The 22,647-nt window shown below is 32.4% G+C and overlaps 1 protein-coding gene across 4 annotated transcripts in view; it reads left to right on the top strand.

Moving 5' to 3' along the window:
• Nucleotides 1-17,562, top strand: part of PPP1R12A (protein phosphatase 1 regulatory subunit 12A) — a gene marked incomplete at its 3' end in the record, with an annotated part of 122,715 nt that extends 105,153 nt beyond the window's left edge. For 2 of the 4 annotated variants that reach the window (XM_084254823.1, XM_084254826.1), the window contains 6 exons: nt 3,305-3,321; nt 7,248-7,383; nt 9,238-9,342; nt 11,763-11,810; nt 14,953-15,003; nt 17,476-17,562. In XM_084254823.1, the coding sequence (XP_084110949.1) occupies nt 3,305-3,321; nt 7,248-7,383; nt 9,238-9,342; nt 11,763-11,810; nt 14,953-15,003; nt 17,476-17,562 (444 nt within the window). Of the gene's footprint in view, nt 1-3,304; nt 3,322-7,247; nt 7,384-9,237; nt 9,343-11,762; nt 11,811-14,150; nt 14,182-14,952; nt 15,004-17,475 lie in introns of those variants that run through there. The other 2 variants (XM_084254824.1, XM_084254825.1) reach the window with 2 other exon arrangements.
• Nucleotides 17,563-22,647: the final 5,085 nt, after the last annotated feature.

Below are 22,647 nucleotides of genomic sequence, written 5' to 3' on the forward strand. Positions count from 1 at the left end.
AGGAATTAATTACTTCCAAGGGTAAATTATTTGCAGTGTTAAAGCTTTTCACATTTAATTCCTTTAACAATTAACTGTCAGCACTCATCCCAGTTCACCTATGTACTTTATTTATTCTGTTTTATAAACTTGTCCTATCTTCCTTTTCCAGTAGTACTGTAGAAATTCCTGTCTTTTAAGGAAAAACAGTAGAGACAGGTAAATAACAGGGAAATAAGTAAGCCATTTTTAACTGGCATTTCTCACTGACGTATCACTTAGGTCCCATGTCCCATCATGCTGGAATAGAAGGAAAGAAATTTTCTGCCTTCCAGATTTTTTGCTTTGAAGCATATGTTGTGTTTTACTGTTAAAATTATATGAGGTGTATTATATTAAGTAGAACATTATTTGCAAGAAGAAAAAAATTTCTTAGTTTCAAATTTGTTTTAAATAAATAGATTATTGTTTAGATCATGCTTTGTGCTAACATTCCTTCAGTTACAAGTAACCAAAAACTCAAACTGAATTAAACAAAGAGAATTTATTGTACTTCAGTTATATTATGCAATCCTGTGTCATCTTCATTCTCAGGCTGGTTTACCTCATAGGATTATAATAATTGGCTTAGGCCAAATAAGGCCCACCACTGATTCTATACAGCTATTTTGCTACTAATGTGGACAACTCTATAAGGAGAAGGAAGAATGGAGGGTAAGACACTAATCTATAGTGTCTTCTACATTAGACTAGAAAAGTACTTCCACCCAATAAGAATGCTGCTCTCTTCTGAAAACTCAGCATAAGCCCTTATTTTCTGTGGAAAAGTATGGTTGGCAAAATTCTTCTGTGTTTTCTGAAATAGTGTTATCATCCTCTCAACAGTGTGCTTGATGACAAGGCTTCTATTTGTCTTATAAAATCCAAATTAACCATTTTAAAACTTAACTTTCTTGTATGTACATTTTTCTTTCAAAGCAAGGTAAGTTGTAAAATGCCCAAGAGTTCTTGAAAATTATGAGTTGTGCTTGAAGCTCAAATTATCTATTTTTAGGATATAAATTAAAAGAAAACTAAGATAAAATTTTATACCAGAAACTTTGAGTTACTTTGTCTTCATTATTTCCAAAAATGTGGCTTGTGTTACTTTGGTTATTATGATTCGCTTTCTTTAAGTTAATGAATGGCAAAACTTTTACCATGCAGAGGATATTAACAGTAAATCAAGAATTTAAGTATAACACCAAGGCAAGAAACCATAGAGAAAAGATAAGCAAATTTGATTATTTAAGCATACAAAGATAGAATATAGCAGCAATGACACCCTTATTACTAAAATTGGTCTTAATGTGCTCAGTTAAAAGTAAATAATGTTTGCCTTCTTGTATAACATTTAAAAGATTAATATTTGTACAATATAAAAACTCAGTAAAAGTAGACAGAATGTATAAAATTTATAAATTTTCAAAAGAAAAAAATAGATAGCCAATAAGCTTGAAAATTCACTTAATCTTTACTCTCCAAAGACCTAATAAGGCAAAAGTGAAATTGGCAAAGGTTTAATAATGCCCAGATTTTCATGGCTAGTACTGAAATAGGCATTTTCCTGTAAGATTTTGCCACTATAATAAGTTTACCGTTTTTTGGAGTTTCAATAAGCAGTGTAAATCTGAAGCCTCACAGAAAAGTTTTTCCTTCCAGTTTAGTAATTCCACTTCTAAGAATTTATTCCCAAGGAAAAAATGAAGTATGTAAAGATAAATCTGCAAAGTATTCATCACAGCATGACCCTTAAAGTAAAAAAGACTATAAAAATACCCAAAATTGGTAGGAAATAGGTTAAATAAAATGTATTTGCATAGATTGATACTTTATGTATTCACAAGAATGGTTAACAGTGCTTAGTTAATAGAGATTCAGACAGATGTAGGATTTTAGAGGAATTTTTATATGTAAACTGTGGTGCTGTAATCAGAAAAATATAAAGGGTACTTTTACTATGGAAAAAGAATTTTAAACACAAGAAGCAAGGACATTCTGCTAAGTCAAACATAGTATATGATTTCACTTATATGAGATAAAGTGTTCAAACTTTATAATTATAATTAGAGAAAGAAGAATTGTGTTTTCCAGGAACTGAGATATGAGGATGTGGGGAGGTGTTTAATGAGAATAATTTCAATTTTATTGAATGAAAAAATTCTGGCGATCTGTTGCTCAATAATGGATATAGTTAATATAGAGCTATACTTTCAGAAGTGACTTAGATTATAAATTTTAGGTTTTTTATTGTAATTTAAAAAGTATAAAAATGCACCATTTTGGTAGACAAATAAGATTTGATTTATTTATTAATACTTAGAGTTTTTCTTTATTCTTGAAATTTAAAATAGTGAACTAGACTGCAAAGTAAGAAGTGAGGTCTGATATTTTTGTTATGTACACACTTTTTCCCCATAGTTATTTTCCTGAATTTGAGTAAGCTATTTTATAAGATCTTGCTTGTACTCTTTTTTTATTGAGATATAAACCCATAACATTATATGATATGAGATAATGACTAGATAGTTGTATATGTTGCAAATGATCACCACAATAATTCTAATTAACAACCATCAACACACAGTTAGAAATTTTTTTCTTGTGATAAGAATTTTAAACATCTACTCACAAGCAACCTACAAAATGAATATCTTAAAAATTAAAATTTAACTTAGAGTTGTTAAAAACCTAAAGAATAACTAAAAATTAATCTTTAAAGCAAAAAAGAAATTGAGTCAAGTACAAAATTGGTTTTGCAAATGAAATTTAAATAAACTTTAGTAAGGCATTTTTAGTTTGAATTAGACTTTAAACAGTACCAAAAGAACTAAAATGCTCTAGGGTATTTATTTGGCTCTGCTATCTCTAAAATAAAAATAAGAAAAATAATTGCTTGAACTGTCACTTAGTAAACTTGATATTTCTTAATGTAAATATGATACTTCCTCCTACCAAGTAGATATAAGTAATAAGTATGTGTCTGATTTCTCAGTTTTTTTCCTTCTAATTAAAAGAAGATTATAATGTGATATTTGTAGGAGTTCAAAAAAGATAGTTATAGATTGCCAAATGTAAATTGCATGGTATTGTGCATGTAATAATATACAGTGACTTTGTATTCTAAAACTTCCTTCTAAAAACAACATTAAAGTTAAAAGGTATAAATAGATCAGTTTATTTAGTAGTGTGAAAACAGTATTGATATTATGTTAAATTTGATCATTCTGCTATCTAATGAAAGGATAAAAATTTAGTATGCCTATGTTTTTCTTTTTCTTTCTAGACGGATTCCATTTCTAGGTACGTTTTACTTCTGTTTTTACTGACTTTTTCTTTTTGTCCTTCCTGAAAACATGTTGCTAGATCCAATTGGGTCTTATAAGTTGATAGATTTGAATAATAAAAATCTATGGACAGTTAGATTACCTGTTAATAGCTTGTTTTTGTCAGAGGCTTTACTTTCATTTCAGTAGTCACAAAGGTCAACCATCTCTCTATAGGAAACCCATATTAACAAAGACAGTCATACTCTTAAAGACTGGAAGACAATCCTGTAAGCAATGGCAATCAAAAAATGTCATGAACAGTTATACTTATATTGGATAAAATAGATGTATAGTCCAGCAAAAAGATATAAACATACATGCACCAGATGATGGAGTACATGAGACAATAGAGCTAAAGAAAGAGATTAATAGCAACACATTAATAGTAGGAAATTTTAATACTCCACTTGTAACTATGGACAGATTAAGACAATAAGTAAGAAACAATATCCTTGAATGAGGTACTAGATCAAATAGGCTTAATTAACACCTGCAGCAGGAGTTCCGATCCCCTGCTGGCCAGGGAGCAATCCACATTGTTCTGTTCCCCACTCTGTCTCTGGTGAATCCTCTCATCACCACCCCCCACCCCGCATCTCTGGCAGTACCCCAGCTCTTGTATGCATAAATAAATAAATCTTTTTTAAAAACCACTCTGAAAACAAAACACAAGGCCACATGACTTTACAAGTGAATTCTATCAAACCTTTAAATCAGAACTTAACACATCTTGGCTCAGACTCTTTCAAAAAGTTGTCCCTAAGACAAATTATACAATGCCAACATTACCCTAATACCACAAGCACATTAGGTTAGCATGATAGAAGATCAGTATCCTTAATGAATTATGATGCAAAAACCTTCAATTAAATGCTAGCAAATTGGGGGGCCTCCCTGGTGGCCCAGGGGGTCAAGCATTGCACTAGGAAGCTATCCGCAGCCTCTGTAGCAGGAGGTCCATGCCTGGCCAGCCAGGGAGCTACCTATATGGCGCAGCAGACCTCTCCTGTCTCACCCATTGCTCTCCTCACCAGTGTATTTCAGTCAGTCTATCTGTTCTGTTCCCCACTCTGTCTCTGATGAATCCTGTCACCCTCTACACCTCTGGCCTGTACCCCAGTTCTTGTATGCATAAATACATCTTTAAAAAAAAATGCTAGCAAATTGAATTCAGCAATACAAGACGAGGATTATATGTTATAGTCAAGTGAGATTTATCTCAATGAAGCAAGGATGTTTTAACACATGTAAGTCATTATAATACATTATAGCAACAAGAGTAAAGATAAAAACATTATCAGTGGATATGAGGAAATAATTTGCTAAGATTCAATATCCATTATGATAAAAATTCTAAAGACATGACTAGAAGGAACCTACTTCAACATAATAAAGACCTTATTTCACAAACCTGTAGCCAATATAATACTTAATGGTGAAAAACTGAAAGCTCCCCTTTAAGGACAGAGCAAAACAAGGATGCCTGCTATCCCCACTTATGTTTAGTTTAGCATCAGGCTTTAGCTGGAGCAATCAGAAACAAGAATACGAGGAATCCAGTTAGAAAAGAAGTGAAATTACCATTATTTGCAGATGATATAATATATGCAGAAAAACTTTAAAACTCCATCAAACAGTTGTGGGGAACAGTAAATGTCCCTTGCCATTAAACCTTGCTATCAAAGTGGCAGGTTGTAAAATAAACATTCAAAAATCTTGCTTTTTTATATGCAAACCATGAGCAGGAAAAAAAATAAGAAAATAATACCATTCACATTCACTTCAAAAAGACTTAAATATCTAGGAATTAACCAAAGAAGTGAAGTATTTAAACAATGAAAACTACAAGACGCCATTAAAAGAATTAGATCATGATATGAGATGGAAAGACAACCCATGCTCTTGGATGGGAAAATCAGTACAATCAAAATGACTATTCTACCAAAATGATACATAGACTCAACACAATCCCTATCGAAATAACAACAATGTTCTTTAAAGTAATTGAACAAAAATACTAAAATTTACATGAACTCCTAAAAGACCTTTAATAGCACAAGCAGTCCTGAAAAAAAGAAACAGGCATCATGTTAACTGACTTTACATTGTGCTATTAAGCAAGTATTTAAAACAATATGGTATTGACATATAAAAAAGGACACATGAGGGCCTCCCTGGTGGCTCAGGGGTTAAAGACAGGCTATAAAGCTATCAACAGCCACTGCAGCACAAGTTCTATCCCCGGCCGGCCAGGTAGACCTCTCCTGTCTTGCCCGCTGCTCCCCTCAGCAGTGTAATTTCAGTACATCTGCCTGTTCTGCACCCCACTCTCTCTGGTGAATCCTCACACTGCCCCCACCTCTGGCTTACACCTCAGTTCTTGTAAACATAAATAAATCGTTAAAAAAAGTAGACACATGAATCGATGGAATAGAATCAAAAGCCCAGAAATATAGATCCACATATATATCAAACTTTATTCATGAAAAGGAGCCATGGCTTTATAATAGGGAAAGGAGAGTCTTTCTAATAAATGGTGCTGGGAAAACTAGACAGCAACATGTAAAAGAATGAAGTTGGATCACTCTTCTAACTCCATGCAGACAAATTTTAAATAGATCAAAAACTTAGGTATAAGACTTGCAACAATGAAATTATAGAAGAAAACATTGGTGATGACATTTCATGATATAAATGATAAAGATGTTTTTGAAAACTTGACTCCTACAATAAGGGAAGTAAAACAAAAATAAACAGATGGAATGCCCTCAAATTAAAAAGCCTTTATTTACATAGCAGAAGAAAATGTAATTAGATTAAAAAGACATCCTACTGAAAGGGAGAAAATATTTACACATTACACAACCTACTACTATCTAACAGATATTAAAAGTGTACACAATGAAAACAACCCAATTAATAAATGGGCAGCAGTGCTGAACAGCTAGTTCATAAAGAGGACTAGAAGACCAGTAAAAACACACGAAAAACTGTTCATCATCACATTAAGGTCAAAACCACATCGAGATAACTTACACCCATGAGAATGACACATATTTAAAAGATCCCCAACAAGTGCTGGAGAGGATGCAGAGAAAGAGAAACCCTATTACACTGTTGATGGGAATATAAGTTGGGCAGCCATTTTGGAAAACAACCTGAACTTACCTTAAGAAAATAAAAATGAAAATACCATACAACCCAGCCATTCCCACTGTTGGGCATCCAAGAGTCCAAAGAACATGAGAGTATCAACTCAAGAAATTGCATGCTATATAATGTTTATTGCAGCATTTTTTATAATAACTAAGACATGGGAACAACCTAAGTGCCCACGCATAAGGGATTTTATCAAAAAGTGTGGTCTGTCCACACAGTGGAATATTCAGACACATAGAAAGATGAAATACTGCTATACACAAAAAAATGGAAAGAGTTCAAAGTAATTGTGTAGTAAAACAAGTCAGAATAATAAAGACAAATATCAGACATTTACATAGCAGACGATTTAAGCAAGCAAAACACTTAGAAATAATACTGGACACTAATAAAGTTTCTGAAACTAATATGGGGGGAGAAAAGGTTGGTGATTGGTTCACTTACGAGAAAAAAACAAGTGAAAAGTAAATATTTTAAAATGATCATACAGCCTCTACTACAAATGTAGAAGGAAGAGCAAAATTTTGCAAATTTCCCTTTTCTGAATTTAATTAAACTATTGCAGTAAGGGAAGAAATAATTCCCCATTTATTATGTATCACAAAAGTTGATTCGATAACAGATGATAGAGTATATTAACCTATAGTTTTAAAATATAAAATTAATATATCCTAGGATGCATGTTAATGTAAGTTATAAATGCATATAATAAAGATTTTGACTGAAGTTTGTCTTTTAAAGATATGAAACCACTTCCACATCAACTGGTGATTGGTATGATTCCTTGCTGGGTCGCTCTGGATCATACAGTTATTTAGAAGAAAGAAAACCTTACAGTAGCAGGCTAGAAAAGGATGACTCAACTGACTTTAAAAAGGTACTTGGTTTATTTAATTATATTTAATTTATGATAACCTTTTGTGTTGAGATATTTCTATTTGGATATTCATAGAAACCTAATGAAATCAGTGTCTTGAAATAACCTACTTTATTTGGCAATTTAGCAATTAATGGTTAAGTAAAATATTAAGTAACTTTTTATATTTACTATTTTATGCTTTAAAGGAAAGAGGAAAGTATCCAGGATTTTACACTAAATGTCTAAGACCAGTTCTGTGATTGAGCTTAAAAGGGGTCTTCAATAGTGTGGGGTATACACACACACACTGTATTTGTTAATAGGAAGCAGCCAAGCAAAGAACATGACTTTTTTTTCTTAAGAGAGTATAGTTTTTCTAGGTAACTGAAAATCTTGTGGTAGCCCAAGTGCTATTATAAAGAGTAGAAATAATAAAGAAATCTTGGAAACACAACAATCTAGGATTCTACCATGATTCTTCATGTTGTGAGCTTGGAATAAACTTGATGAAGTTTGTAAGAGAAAAAGGAGGCTTGTAATATTTGTGCATGTCCCCAGATTTCTGTCACAACTTGAATTACCCACTTTCTTACAAGCCAGATCAGCAAGATAAGGAAGGTGGGTGTGGGAGTCTGCTTACATTATGAATAAGGTATATTCATTCATTCAGTGAAAAACTGAACATGCCCCTGTGCTGAGTAGTGAGTTTCTTGATGGATAATGGAAATAGAGCTATTGTCCCTGCTCATTTGGCCTCTTCTAGATAATAGGAGAGACAGATATTCTCATACAATCATACAAACGAGGGTATAATTTAGAAATGGAAACAGTTATCCTGAAGAAACACTTTTATGAAAGTATGCAGCAAAGGTAAATGAGAGGCCGGAGGATGGATTTCCTAAGAAAGTGAATTTTCACAAAGAACAGTTAATGATGAATAATTAACTGGTTAAACCGAGAGAAAAAATTATTCCAGATGTAGTGAACTGCAAGCACATAGACTTGGTGATAGAAGGTTACCTGATGCATTGAAGTAATTAAATATTCAGTATGGCTAGCAGAGCAGAGGGGATGGTGATGTGAGGTTGTAGATAGATGTGTAGGATGAGATCAGAGCACACAGTACCTACACACTTCACTATTTTAAAGAATCTCTTTATACTAAGAAAATTGGGAAACCAAAAGTTTTTAACATACAGGAGTTAGTAGAATGGTTGGCCTGTGAAAATTATGAAATTGTCATTTTGAAAAATTAATTCATACTGTTGTATGTAAAACAGATTAGGTGGCAGGAGAATAATCAAATATTAGAGTAATCTAGATAAGAGATGATTGTAGCCACCTCTAGTGAAGAGAGTAGAGATAAGGAAAAAATTTTAGATTCAAGTATTCAAAATTATTTCACTTACCTTTAAATGTTAGTAAAATAATACAAATCTAAATGCAACTGAAAAATCCATCTCAGTGTAAGGAATTCAAGAGAGACAATAGGCAGAAAAGATAACAGACGTAAAGATCACAGTGACTCCGTAGACACAGCTCTAGTTAATGAGCAGATAGTGGTTCCTCTTTACCTGTAACTGAATTATTTTAATAGAAACTAAAAAGTCAAAATTTTCAGTGAAATCTTTAGTTTTAAATACTGAAACTAATCTTTAAGAGTTTATGTGGAACAAACATACCTTCAAGCCAGAAGTTTCTGCCTTGTAACCATAAAGCATTAAAATGTGTTTTTAATGCACCCTTCAGTAGCTATATTAAAGAGGATGTTACATTAATCTTTCTGTTTTATATTGCAAAAATAACCAGTGGGAAATCTTTAAGGTTTTAGGAGAACAAAAAATAATTTGTTTTCTACTCTAATTTTTATAGCTTTATGAACAAATACTAACAGAAAATGAAAAGCTGAAAGCACAGCTACATGATACAAATATGGAACTGACAGATCTTAAATTGCAATTAGAAAAGGCCACCCAGGTTTGTACCTTTCTCTTTGTTATTATGAAGGTAATGATTGTAATTTATCCTCTATAAAAAAATTATCAAAATGTTTGCTCATACTAGATCTAAACATAAGTATGGTAACTTACAATGGCTTATTTAAAAATAAGAAAGAAACAAAATTGTACAGCTTTCCCATGACTTCATTTACTTTTTTCTAGGGTAAATGAAAAATACAAAAGTACTGCCTTATAATAGAAAGTCAAAATAGTTTTAAACTTTTTAATATTTATGCTGTGGTACATGAAAGATTTAAATACTTGTTTCCAGTATACCAGATATACAAAGTCATTAAAAGGACATGTCCAAAATCTTCTTAAAGCTATTAAAATTTCTTTGTAATAATTTTATTCATTATGAATATTTCTTGTTCAAAAAATATTTTTATAGTCATTCTAGAAGATAATTTTAGTCATAACTCCTTTTACCTTCCTTCTGTGCTCCAGCCTAAAAGAGACAATTTTACACAAGAAAATTGGGACAGCCAAGCAGAACTGAAACTTGTACATATGATCTAGGGTGTGTATGATCTAGGAATTCTTTCCCAAACTCTTTATCCATGGAAGAGTTGTAGAACACAGTAATAGTCACTTTACCTCTTTCTCCTGTCCATTTAAAAAAAAAAAAAAAAAAAAGCTTTGTGGTCAAAGAATCTTGAGCAATACTATCTGTTGTGCATCTTTGAGATTTTTACAGGGTCTATTTTTAAGTTAAAGTCTCTAGGGACTAATCAGGCATGACAATATGACTCTAGAGCCTAATTTAAAGCTGGAATTCTGCATTGCTAAGTTAGCATGATATAATTAAGTATGTAGAAATGGAAATGGAATGAATTTGAAATAATCAGTTATATTTGTAATGCTGTAACTTATTTAACATGAGACTATAGGCTAAACACAATTCTTAAGTACAACTCTCACAGTCCATTTGAAAGCATTGATCTAAAATGGCATCTCATTTCTATAAATGATACAGCATACTTTCTTTGGTCATTCTTTTACACATTATTTACATAATTTTTTAAAGTTAATTGTCTAGATTAAACTCATACTTGCTGTCAGGTCCCTTTGCTTCACTAATATGTTGTGAAGCAATTGTTTATACACAGTGGAGGCTGTGCTAATGTTCCAGAGATCAGGCTAACCTTATGAGGTTATGAAGGTGCTTCAGATTCCATCAGTTGATGAAGGTTTTTATAAAGACAGAGAAGTAAGGCAGAATAAGAATTCATCATGAGATGTTATAAAAACTTGGAAAGTCTCACAAGTTAAAACTTGCTAGCTTATCCTTAGTACACTGGAATGGCAATCCTGTTAGTGGCCATGGTTCTGTTGTTGACCATTTTGTAGGACACTGGACAATGTATAGCAAGCTGACTTGGGTCTTGCACCAATTTCTCGTTCTCTCCGTCATGGCTACAGAAACACTCTGCTGAATTTTAAAATGTGACAGCTTCTGCCTTGCTAGGCATTCTAAGTAGCGTGCCCAATATACTGAATTAATGGGGAGAGTAATTCAGAGTATAAGATATTGAATAAATATTCAAAGTTAATTTCTTAGTTGGAAAAACTGTATGTTATAAAATTTAGGGATATATAAATATGTAAGAGTAAAACTGATAGGTATAAATTTTTTGTTCAACTTTAGTATATTTATCCTTTAACATTTAAGGTTACTGTTACTCCTTTCACCTGATTTTTTTCCATTCCCCAATTCTTAGGATTTTATCAACTTTATGTTGTCCACATAATAGTATAGGAACCAGAAAAAATGGAAAACCTGAACTCACCAGAGGAAGAAAAACTATTTTTAGTTAATTTAACTAATTGATTTAAGCTAGGATTTCTTTTAAATGACCGTCAGTATTAAACTTCTTACCAATTCTTGAGCCTAGATGGTTGGAAAAGAGAGTGTGTGCCCATGCACATAGCTTAGAGAGTTGTGAGAGAGGACAAAAAAGTTAGTTTACTGGTCTAGCTGCGTGATAGTCTCTCAACCTGGGCAATAAAAACATTCAAGCAAAAGTTCTGGGATCTAACTGTTCAGATTAGTCACTCCTGGTGATAGAGTAAAGGTGGAGCTTGAGCATCTGAGGGAAACCTAGGTTGTTTTGGTTTTGGTCCACAATACTCAGCTAAGTTGTATAAAGACCCAAGGAAAGTGATATATAGACTGCGAGAACTGTGGAGACAATTCTATTTCTAAGCATTCCTTTAATTTTTTATTATTTTGATATAAATCTTGTTTTATCTTTTTCTTTACTTAAGCCTATATATTACTCTACCTGAATAGTACGATTTCTTTAATACCACTAGAGGAGATAGCCTCTTGTCCTGCACCCTCCCTACCTTGTCTATTGCACTTACATCCTTTTTATGTATTTTACTGTATTACAGAGACAAGAAAGATATGCTGATAGGTCACTATTGGAAATGGAAAAAAGGGTAAGTGTTCATCTTATTAAATAAGGAATCACTTTCCCCTTTTGTGTAGGAATTTTTTGGTTTTTCTTTGGGTTTTTTTTAATGGATGATACTTTTAATTAGTTTAATTTTTATTGATTTAATTATGGATATTTTCTGACTTCGCTTCCTTATAGAATTCCATGAGGTTATTCTAGGCATGAAATTACATTTTAAGATTTAATATACCATATTACTCTCTTAATGGATTCAAAAAAAACATCTTGCCTTGATTCTGAAATGTACATATTGTGGCAGTGAATCTAATATTTTTTTTATGCCATTTATCCCTCTCTTTGACTTCCTGTGGTGATATACTTAAGCAGATTCCCCAGAGAAAGAGTAGGGAGCAGATGAAGCAGATTTACTGAAATACACTGCTGAGGGGAGCAGTGGGCAAAATGGGAACTGTCTGCTGAGCCATGTGGGTTAGCTCCTGGCCAAGGATCAATCTTAGGCCCTATTGGTGATAGCACTAAGACTTAACCCCTACGCCACCAGTGAGACCCTACTTAAAACATTTTTTTTTAAGATTTATTTATTTATGCATACAAGAACTGGGGTACATGCCAGAGGTGTGGGGGGTGAGATGATTCACCAGAGACAGAGTGAGGAGCAGAACAGGCAGTCTGACTGAAACACACTGCTGAGGGGAGCAGGGGGCAAATCAGGAGAGATCTGCTGTACCATGTGGATCACCTCCCTGGCCCGGGATCGAGTTCTTGCTGCAGTGGCTGCGGATAGCTTCATAGTGCCGCGTCTTAACCCCTTGTGCCATCCAGGAGGTCCCCTTAAACATTTTAATCTTATATACACTTAGTTTAAGTCCTGGTGAAATAAAAATGTTTTCATTCTTGAAATAAGGTTTTAAAGAGAATTGTGCATCAAACTTTCATTAAAGTTAATTTAATGATACTTTAAATTTGCTTTTCAAATAGAATATTTTAAACAAAAAAATTGATAAAAATTCTTTGCCACTTTACTTATTTCTGTCATATTTTTATTGGCTGTGATATATTAACGTGTTATTACTGCTACTCAGGAGTCTGGCAGTTGCCACAGGAATTACTTCATAATTTTAGTCTGAGCAGTTGAGAGTGTAGATGATCCAAAGTTAAAAGAAAAGTGCTGCAATACTGTGTGCAGTACAAATGAGTGGGGTGGCTAGCTAGACTTGCAAGGTTTCAACCAGAGAACAAATGATATTTTGGTAGCTCTGGTCTCTAGATTAAAGAGTAAATCTGTATTAAATTTTATGTCAAAGATATGCAGAAATAATTAAAATATCATTTCTCTGTTACCCATGCGAATGCTTGAATGAAAGACATAAGATAACAATATACTTAATCAAAACAATAATTATTTTAAAAATGACACTTTTTAAAGAATAATACTTCTTGTTAAAGTAGTATAGCTTATTAATGAAATTTTAGCAAAAGAGGAATAAAATCATCCATTATCCTATATATATAGAGGACTTGTTACTTTGATTTCTATTCTTTTTTTTTTTTTAATCTAGGCTTATACATACCCGATCCTCACATGTTGGTATTCTGATATTCTCACCTGACTTTCTCTTTTTTCTGCCTGTTCAAATACAAATTACAAAGTAGCTAACTCATCTCAATTTAACACATATTATAGTAGTCATTGTATATTAATAACTGCTAACATTTATTCAACACTCTTACGTACCATTGAGGCACTGGGCTAAGCCGTTTACATGATTTTCTCTTGCCCATGTTTTTTAATGTTAATAAGGTTATCAAAGATAGTAAATTACAACTTCACAGTGGTCAATTTCATTGGGGGATAAGATCAAGCAATTTGGTACAGTGTTCTGTTTTGCTTTAACATTAATTAAAATCTTGATGGTACCTAATAAAATTAAGACTGGTGGGGAGGTTACCTCTCAGGTGGAGGAAATACACTATTTCAAATATTTTACCAAGTTAGGATCAAATATGACACTATATGTGTATTTTGAGAAATATAGTGGTTTTTATGAATTTGTCTTGGCAATATTAACTGGGGGAAAGTTCTGTTTATGGAAAATAACATTTTTGTCTATTTAATAGTGTTTGGTTTAATAATTGTTTGAATATTGTTTAAATATTGTTTAATCAATAAAAAAAGTATGTGGTATTTCAAGTCTGAGTAGGATGCCATCTTTTTTTTAAAATCACAACTCTAAAAACATTAATATTTACAATAAATGTACTGCTCTACTAAATATCAACATTAATAATTAATCTGGGAAAGAATGTCATGGAAATAGTTTCAGTGTGATTAAACTAAATTTAAATGATTTGTATCTGAAAGGTGACCGGCAAGAGTCAGTATCTTCTGGGCGGTATGACCTAACCAAAGTTTTACAGCACATTAATTACTGCTGCTTGCTTTTTGCATAACACCATAGAATGCTTATTATTTCAGGGAGAACAAAACAGTACACTGCAATAATGTATGTTGCCTTTGCCTGTCACTCTGAAACAAGATCGTTTAAAATAAATGCTGCAGTTGCTTCTTCATTAGATTCACTGCATTAATGCTACACACAGTATCAACTAAGTATAAAACAGTAAAGTCAATTGGATAAATAACTTCTAGTAAAGATTTTGAGTAGATGGCTGGCTGGCCAAAAAAAAAAAAAAAGAGTAGAAGAGATGAACTTCTCTAAGATCCTTTTGAAATTTAAAAGTATACATATTTTAGGCATGTTTGCTTCTTGCTATTCTGCTTCTGTCACTGTAGAATAATTGCATCTTTGTGTGAGTTGGTTTTTTTTTTTTTTTTCCTCTTTTCTATACAACCCTTGATCTTAAGTACTGGTTTTACTGTATCCTTTCATATGAGATAAAAAATTAGTTTGAACATGTTATGTAGCATCTCATTACAAGAAAGTCAAAACTTTAAACCTGATAGAAAGTAATAATAATTATTCTCTTCATATTTATTTCTCTCAAATTTCAGAAAGCTCTGTACACATCACTGACATCACATCTTTTTTCTACACTTCTCCTGATTTAATGTTTATTCTAAAGTGTCACTATTTCACAATTTAGAAGCAAACGTAAGACTGTAATGATTATGTGACTAATATTGGTACCTGAAATTGATTTAGGAACGAAGAGCTCTAGAAAGAAGAATATCTGAAATGGAAGAAGAGCTCAAAGTGAGTAAACCATGCTATTTGTAAGCGATAGTGCCTTTAATGAATTCATATTTTATAGTCATTCACTTTCATCCTTTCCAAAGCTTATTATGCAATTAGTGAATCGTCTATATATTGTGCCTCTTTCTTCTTAGATTCAGGTTTTAAGTTAAGTTAGATATAAAATTCAGATCTTTTTGTTAATCAATTTTTATAACATTTTCGTTGCTCAGGTATAGAAGAACTTACACAGTAATCTCTTTAAGATTTGGGATTTATTATTTATTCATGTCTGTATGTATTTTGTTTCTTGCAGAATAAATGGTAGAGGGGGACTCATACAAATTGCTCCTTTGAAATACAGGACATTAGAGATGTAGACCAGAGGAGCTTCCTTTTATTAAACTCTGTGTTAACCTGTGGAAATTAACTATTTGTTTTGAATGTTGGAGAACTCTTTGCAGGCAAAAATGAAAGCATAGTTAATTGATTACTTCTTATTCCATTATCTTACATTATCTTCCATTATCTCACATGATGAGTTAATGAACTGACACATAGGAAATTATGCCCATAGAATTAGAATTTCAATATTTAAGGTGTTTCATTATTGAACTACTTAGTTTCTTATTAGAACATTATTATTGAGAGTCTTTGAAGACTAATTTTTTTTTGCATTTTGTTTCCTTAGTTATTTTGTTATGAAATTTTAGGACTATACTGTTTACTTTTATAAATGTCATGCAATATTTAAGACTTAATTTTTTCTTACATTATTATTGTTGATTTTTTACATTATTATTGTTGTTCTTTTCCATTTTCTTATTTTTTATTTTCTATTTCTTTATGTTCCAATTCCTGCAGAACCACCACCAAATAAAGCAAATTCAAACTCTGAGAGAGTTAAATGAGCGACTGCTGACTGAGAATAGGGCCTTGACAAGAGTGGTAGCCAAGCGCTCAGGGTTCTATAGTCAACTGCAGTCTGTGAACCTATAATTTAGTTTCATCATTTCTTCTTGGTAGAGCCAGGCAGGTGTTTTTGAATTAGTAAGCGTGTCTTGAGCTCACTTTTACAAATTAATGCCATTGTGTCTGGAGCTTATCATATAATTATTTAATTATGCATGGCTTCTCAGAATGTTAGAAAACACTAATTGTATATTGCAATTGATAAACTAGAATAAACTTAGGGAAGGAATTTAGGGATTTAAATAAAATACTTGTCAGCACTTTTGCAAAGCTCATGCACATTTTTGATTCTACATTTAAAATTTGGCACTTAAAAAAACATGACGGGGATTGCAATTGTATGGGGAATATAAAAATAAAATTTATTTTAAAAAAAAACAATGTGACTAAAATTCTTTGCTAGAAGAACGTTGTAAACAGTATACATGTATTCCACACATCATTAATATGTGTTGAAACTAAAGATTAAGCATGCATTACATTTTTCAAAATAATGTCATTTTCAGTCAGAATCATCTTAGTTAATATTTATTTAATTCTCCATTACAGAAGTATCATAATATATAAGCTTCAGATTACTATATTTTATTCCCATACATTCTGAACACAGGTAAGAATTGATTGGTTCCACATAAAATTAAACTTGTCATAAAGATTTTGCTTTGGGTAGTTTTACAAGTAGAAGTTGTACTTTTATCTATTCAATAATACATTTTGAAAGCTGTGGAAAGAGGACTGAATACCTTGGAAAGTATGTTTTAATGTCTAAAATATAAACCATCCCATTTCCTCTCAAATCTGGCAGCATATGTAATATAAATCATTATAAGTAGAAAATCCAGTAAACTTGCAATGTTTCACTCACTTTTAATTTGTCTGTAAAACAGAAGATTGATTTACTCTGTGTTTATGATGTAAGGGTAGGTTTTTTACTACTTTGACTTATAAATTATACTGTTCTAATAATAGTAATTGCTTTGTTACCATTTAATGAGCACCTTTCTAGGATCAGACATCTTACTATGCACTTAAACTTAGTGCTATAGGTGGATCCTTTAAGAATTTTAATAATTTAGAACAAGCTTAACTCTCTGAAAACTTTACTAAATAGACTGGAATAATAGTGAAAGTTATGATTTGAGCTCTGATGTAAATAAAAAGCCCTTGGTTTAAATGCTAATAGAAACTCTTAAAGGAATTCCCCGTAAGAGCCTATCCTAACAAAAGCGGGCTCCATTTTCTTGGCTGTTCTAATACAGTGTGCTTGTGACTCATAATACCAAGTGATTTTTACATTTCAATTGATAAATTTGGAAGATTAAACCTTTCGTTCATCATGTATTAAACTAATTAGTTTCACAAACTAGGATTTTTTTCCTTCCTTATACATGTTTACTCACTAGTAATATAGATAACTGACAAAGCTTGTTCATGTGTCTTGTGGTGAAAATATAACGTTTATTAAGAGTAATTTATCTTTTAATTGAAATGAAGCTTTTATTTCTGTTTTTCCCTTCATAGATGTTACCAGACCTAAAAGCAGACAACCAGAGGCTAAAAGATGAAAATGGGGCCTTGATCAGAGTTATAAGCAAACTTTCCAAATAAAAAAAAAGCAGCAAGTAATGGAATTGCACATATTAGTAACATAATGGACCATAATGGACAGTCAATGGAAGTCTGGAAAGAATCCGTGGAGTCTGTCTTTTTTGGATATCCTGCCAAATCCAAATGCCCTCTTATCTAGGATTTGTTTTGATTTTCTGATTTTTTTTCTTGTATCAAGACCATTGTTTCATGTTAACGTAGCTGCTGAGAAGATTTTTTTTAATGACTGAGAAAACTTGTTTACAGCTCCAGCATATAAGGAAAGTGTTCAAGGCCAGATATGCCTCAGATATTTAACCAGTAAGCCTTAGTTGTACATAAGTATTTTGTGTCAACAAAAACCTTCAGCTCTCACAGAAGACAGTTATCCAACTTTTTTTGATGTGCCACAGTTTCCAGATTTTTGATATTTAATTTTTTTTGCTTTACATCTAAGTTTTGGGTTTGTATTTTTCCTTCTAACTCTTCATGTGGCAGACCTTTCTGGTTTCACAATTTTTTTTTTTTTCCCCAGAAAAAAAAGCAACACTTGCTTTCCTAAGACCGTTTTCATGTATTAGGCTAGTGCTGTATTGTCTCCCACCTGGAACTGAACTGCTTGGTGGAACATTTGCTTTCACTGTTCGTGCAATATGCATTTATTTCTTATATGAATGCTTTAAAGTCAGCTGAGATTAGATTCTTTTAAGTCCCATTTTCTGCCCTCATTGGACACTTTTTTTGTTTTTGTTTGTTTTTTACTATTGTAGTATATAACATGTTAGATTCTGTAATCTTCACACCATTTAGCAGGTACTGAGTGAATGCTGTATATATAAATAAGTGTACTGTTTTGATTTTTAGAAGACTACATGGCATGCTTGACTATTATTTCAAATGTCTGTTAATGCAAAGTAGGCTACTCCATAATAGTGTTAAAAACAAAATTTGCTAACAAGGTGATACAGACTTTAAAAATAACACATTATGTGGAGTCCTATCTTTACAAAAGTTTTCTACTGTAAAGTACTTTTATTTCCGGTTTTCATTTGATAGTATTTAACCATAATTAAAGTTGCATAAGATGATTGCTTCACATTTCACATACCTATATTTATCTGAGTGCTGTCTAAAACTGTTGTGCTAGCCAAAGTAATGCTATGAAATCATTTGCAGACGTTAACCCGTGAGTTGATGTTAAATGCACTGTTGTTGCCATGTGGGCACGGTTGTTGCCATTGACTTTGATACCATCATCATGTTCAGATCATTTTATACATTTCAGTGGCCTTTTAAAAAAAAAATAGGGAAAAAAAAGAAAAATCAAGTCCATAGTGAACACGGCTTTTATTTGGACAAAATGCCTTTTATATTTTCATTAAACCATGCAAAAAAAATTACATCTTTCTGGCACATAACTGTCTCCTTAACCACTGAACAGTTCAGCCATTTAAATAAATTGTACATTGTAAAGCTTATAGTAGCTAATTGTATTATTGATTGTATTGTATACTATATTAAATGTGAATTTGTACCCCTACATTTTAAAAGGTCATTGTGTTCTACTGCCTATTTTCAATTACTTTGGGATTGGGAAAGGGTGTTTTGGTAAAGCAGGATTTTAAGTCCTCTCTCTTGATTGGTTTTATGAAGATATAAGGTTATGCTCTTACTACCAAGCTCAGGATTCTTGATTTTTAAAGGTACAAAGATAGTTGTGGGAACTTTATTTTTGGTTATATTTGAGCTGTGTGAATGGTGGGTCTGAATATAGAGAATTTCCATGGTCTTATATGGACATAAAATATACAGATAATTGATCAGTTTGAATGACTGCAACATGTTCTGGTTGCGCAACAGTTAGGCATGCTAAGGATTATATTTGTGAAGTTTGGATGCCTGTGAAGAATGATTAAATACATGTTTCTAATATTTTAGTGTTTTGTATTTAGGTTATTTATTCTTTGTATCTAAAACTGAACAGCTACTGTGCTCTATTGATTTTATTGGTAGTATTGAGCAGACCTTGTTTCTGCATGAAACTAGTTGCAAAACCCACTATTTTGGAAATAAAAATGTATTTTGACATATACAAATAAAATGAATAAAACTATTTTAAATGTGTGAACTTTTACTGAAAACATTTTAAATTTTGTTCTGAGATATTTAAATTCTGCATGGGTATTTTTTCACTAATTGCTTTACTTGGATTCAAATTTGAATAATTTTTGAAATTGTAATATTGTGATAATTTGCACAACATTGTACATGCACATCTGTAAATGCAATCTTAATTGCCATATTTATGCAATCTGTGTAACAATTTGGACAAATGTTTATATATTTTACATAAAGCTGTCTGTATGCAGAATCTGAGAACTAGTTTTTTTGTAAGTTGGGTAAATAATGAGTTAGCATGATATTTCATTTATGTAAACATTTTTTTAACTTGTGCTTTTTCTTAACTGCAAATGTAGATGATTTTATATATATATATGTATGTATATATATATATATATATCATTTTGGTTAAATATCAGCTCATTCTCCAACCTAGATTTTTCCAAGGTTTACCCACAATCTACTAACACTCTTGTAACTAGATCAGTGATACCTAGAGTTTGAGAATTTTCATTGAGGATTTTTAGTAAGCCTGTGTTTAAATTACTATACTAAGAACTGATTTCTATTCTTTCTACACTTTCCCTTTTCATGTTCAAAATGATAGATATTAATATTGATCTCCATAAAATAGTCATGTGCAAATACTTCTGAGCCAAATGAAAAGCAACTATAGGGGCCTCCCCGGTGGTGCAGCAGTTGAGCGCTGGGTTGCGAAGCTGCCTGCGGCCTCTGTGGCACTGGTTCGATCCCCGGCTGCTCCCCGGCCACCAGAGGAGGGTCCCACATGGCGCGCAGACCTCTCCTGCCGCCCGCTGCTCCCCTCGGCAGTGTACTTCGGTCCTTCTGCCTGCTCTGCTCCCCGCTCTGGCTCTGGTGAATTCTCTCGCCCTCCCGCGCTTCTGACTGTACCCAGTGCATGTATAAACAAAACAAACAAACAAACAAATAAAACATGCCTCTATTTAAAAAAAAAAAGAAAAGCAACTATAGAAATAGCTGAAAGATTATTCATATAAAAAATAAAGTAGATGTTCATTACTATATTAGGCTACTTTTTCTTTAGCTTGAAGATTTACTGCCACTTAGCCTTCCCTGTCTAATCTGAAATAGTCCTGACTCCCAGTGTCAGCACTCACCGAATCTGTTATAAAAAGCAAATATCCATAGGAACAAATTCTCTCTAAACTAGAGCCATGTATTTTCTATAGGATATGATAGCCTTATAGATTTCATTCACTTTGTTATTTTAAGCATAATACAGACCAGACTCCACTAACATTTACTGTCCATTAGTCACATCTTGCCGATGAAAGCCTCTGATTGTAGAGATGAAAGTTGGCTGATAAGCAATCTTTTCTGTGATCTTCCATGTTTTATACTGTATGTGTGTGCGGTCTCCATATGTCTGAGTTACACGTTCAACTTGAGTAATAAACAGGAGAGCTGAGTACAAAAAGGAGCTGATGTGAAATAATATATTTTTATTCCCATTTTATCATAGACCTCAAAATAACTAAATACTATTAACTTTCACTTTGGAAGGATTCTCTGGCATTGTTATGTAAACAACAGAGTACTCACAGGTAAATGGCATAGAGTTACATTTCTGATTCCTACATACAAAATTACCAGACTACAAAGTAATAAATTTGAGCCGGAAGTGTAAAATTATGTCAGACATAAGTAATTATATCTTATTAATGTAATTTGAATTTGTTTTTACAAGTTTTCTAAAGTCTTAGATTTTGAGCCATGTCTCAACATGTCACTGCTAAATTCCAGTAAATATCTAGGACACAAAATTTACCTAGATTTTCATTTTGAAAAAGTAAAGAAAAAGATAGGGGGAAGTTTGAAGAAATGAACAATTTTAGTAGGTTCTTTTCTACTAAAATTCTTTTCACTTGATTTACAGCTAGTAAGGCCTGTAAAATTGTGTGTGTGTGTGTGTCTAGGAGTGTGGGTGGGAAAGGAAAGATTCACTTTTGTTCCTCTTCCTCATGTTCAGTTTTTCTTGCAGGTCTGTTTTGATACAGGTTTTCTTTAATAGGATATTTCACTTGATGCTTATAACAAGCTGGGTAAATAAAATCTATCTCATTTTATAGTTGAGAAAGCTGAGGTTTATAGATGATAAACTGGTAGAACAAAGTCCAGTATACAAACAAGTTCTTACCCAAGTTTAATGGTGATTGTCATTTTTTCCCAGTATTAATCCAGGATTTTTCACACTGTCAGTTTGATAGTTTATTTGCCAAAAATTTCATATATTACCCATAAGTTTATTTTAAATGTTTAGGTTTAAAATACTTGATTATAAAGTTGGTGTTTCTTGCACATTCTTTCTCTAGTCCTACATCCTCATCCCAACACCCACTAATTTTTTTCTCCTCTTCCTAGGAAAATATTACTAAGCCATTTTGCCCTATAATGGATAGGATTTTTATGTTTAAATTAATGTTTTAATGCTCTAGCAACTAGTTAATCCCTGGTACAAATTCTCACAATACCCAGTAGACCATCCTAAGTTTGTACAAGATTTTTACATACCTACATGCAAAGAAGTCTAGCATTGATAGTGCTATGGTTTTAGTGAAAATGTGAAATGCCAATATACAGAACACATACCCGCCCCCAAGAAATTAATGACCCTGTTAGTGTCATGACAGCATAACTCCCCCACTTGTTAATGGCATGATTTTTCAGGACCAGAGCATTTCTGAGCAGGTGCAACTTACCTCCACTCGCTGTTAGAATACTTGTGCTAAACATGTGCTCTGGTTGTTTTCTAGTAGATTTGAGTGGAAATGTTGCTATAAAGAAAAGAAACAGCAAATATGGAGCAAAAGGATACCACACAAAGAACTTGTCAATGTAAGTTAGCGCATTAATGCTTTCAGATGTTTTGTGTATTTTACAATTTTTAAGAAGGCATTTTAACAACATGTTATTCAAAAGTTTGTGAGACCCATAAGTACCTTT

The sequence above is a fragment of the Talpa europaea genome (genome assembly GCF_964194135.1).
Source record: "Talpa europaea genome assembly, chromosome: 15".
In the NCBI taxonomy this organism is placed as follows: Eukaryota; Metazoa; Chordata; class Mammalia; order Eulipotyphla; family Talpidae; genus Talpa; species Talpa europaea.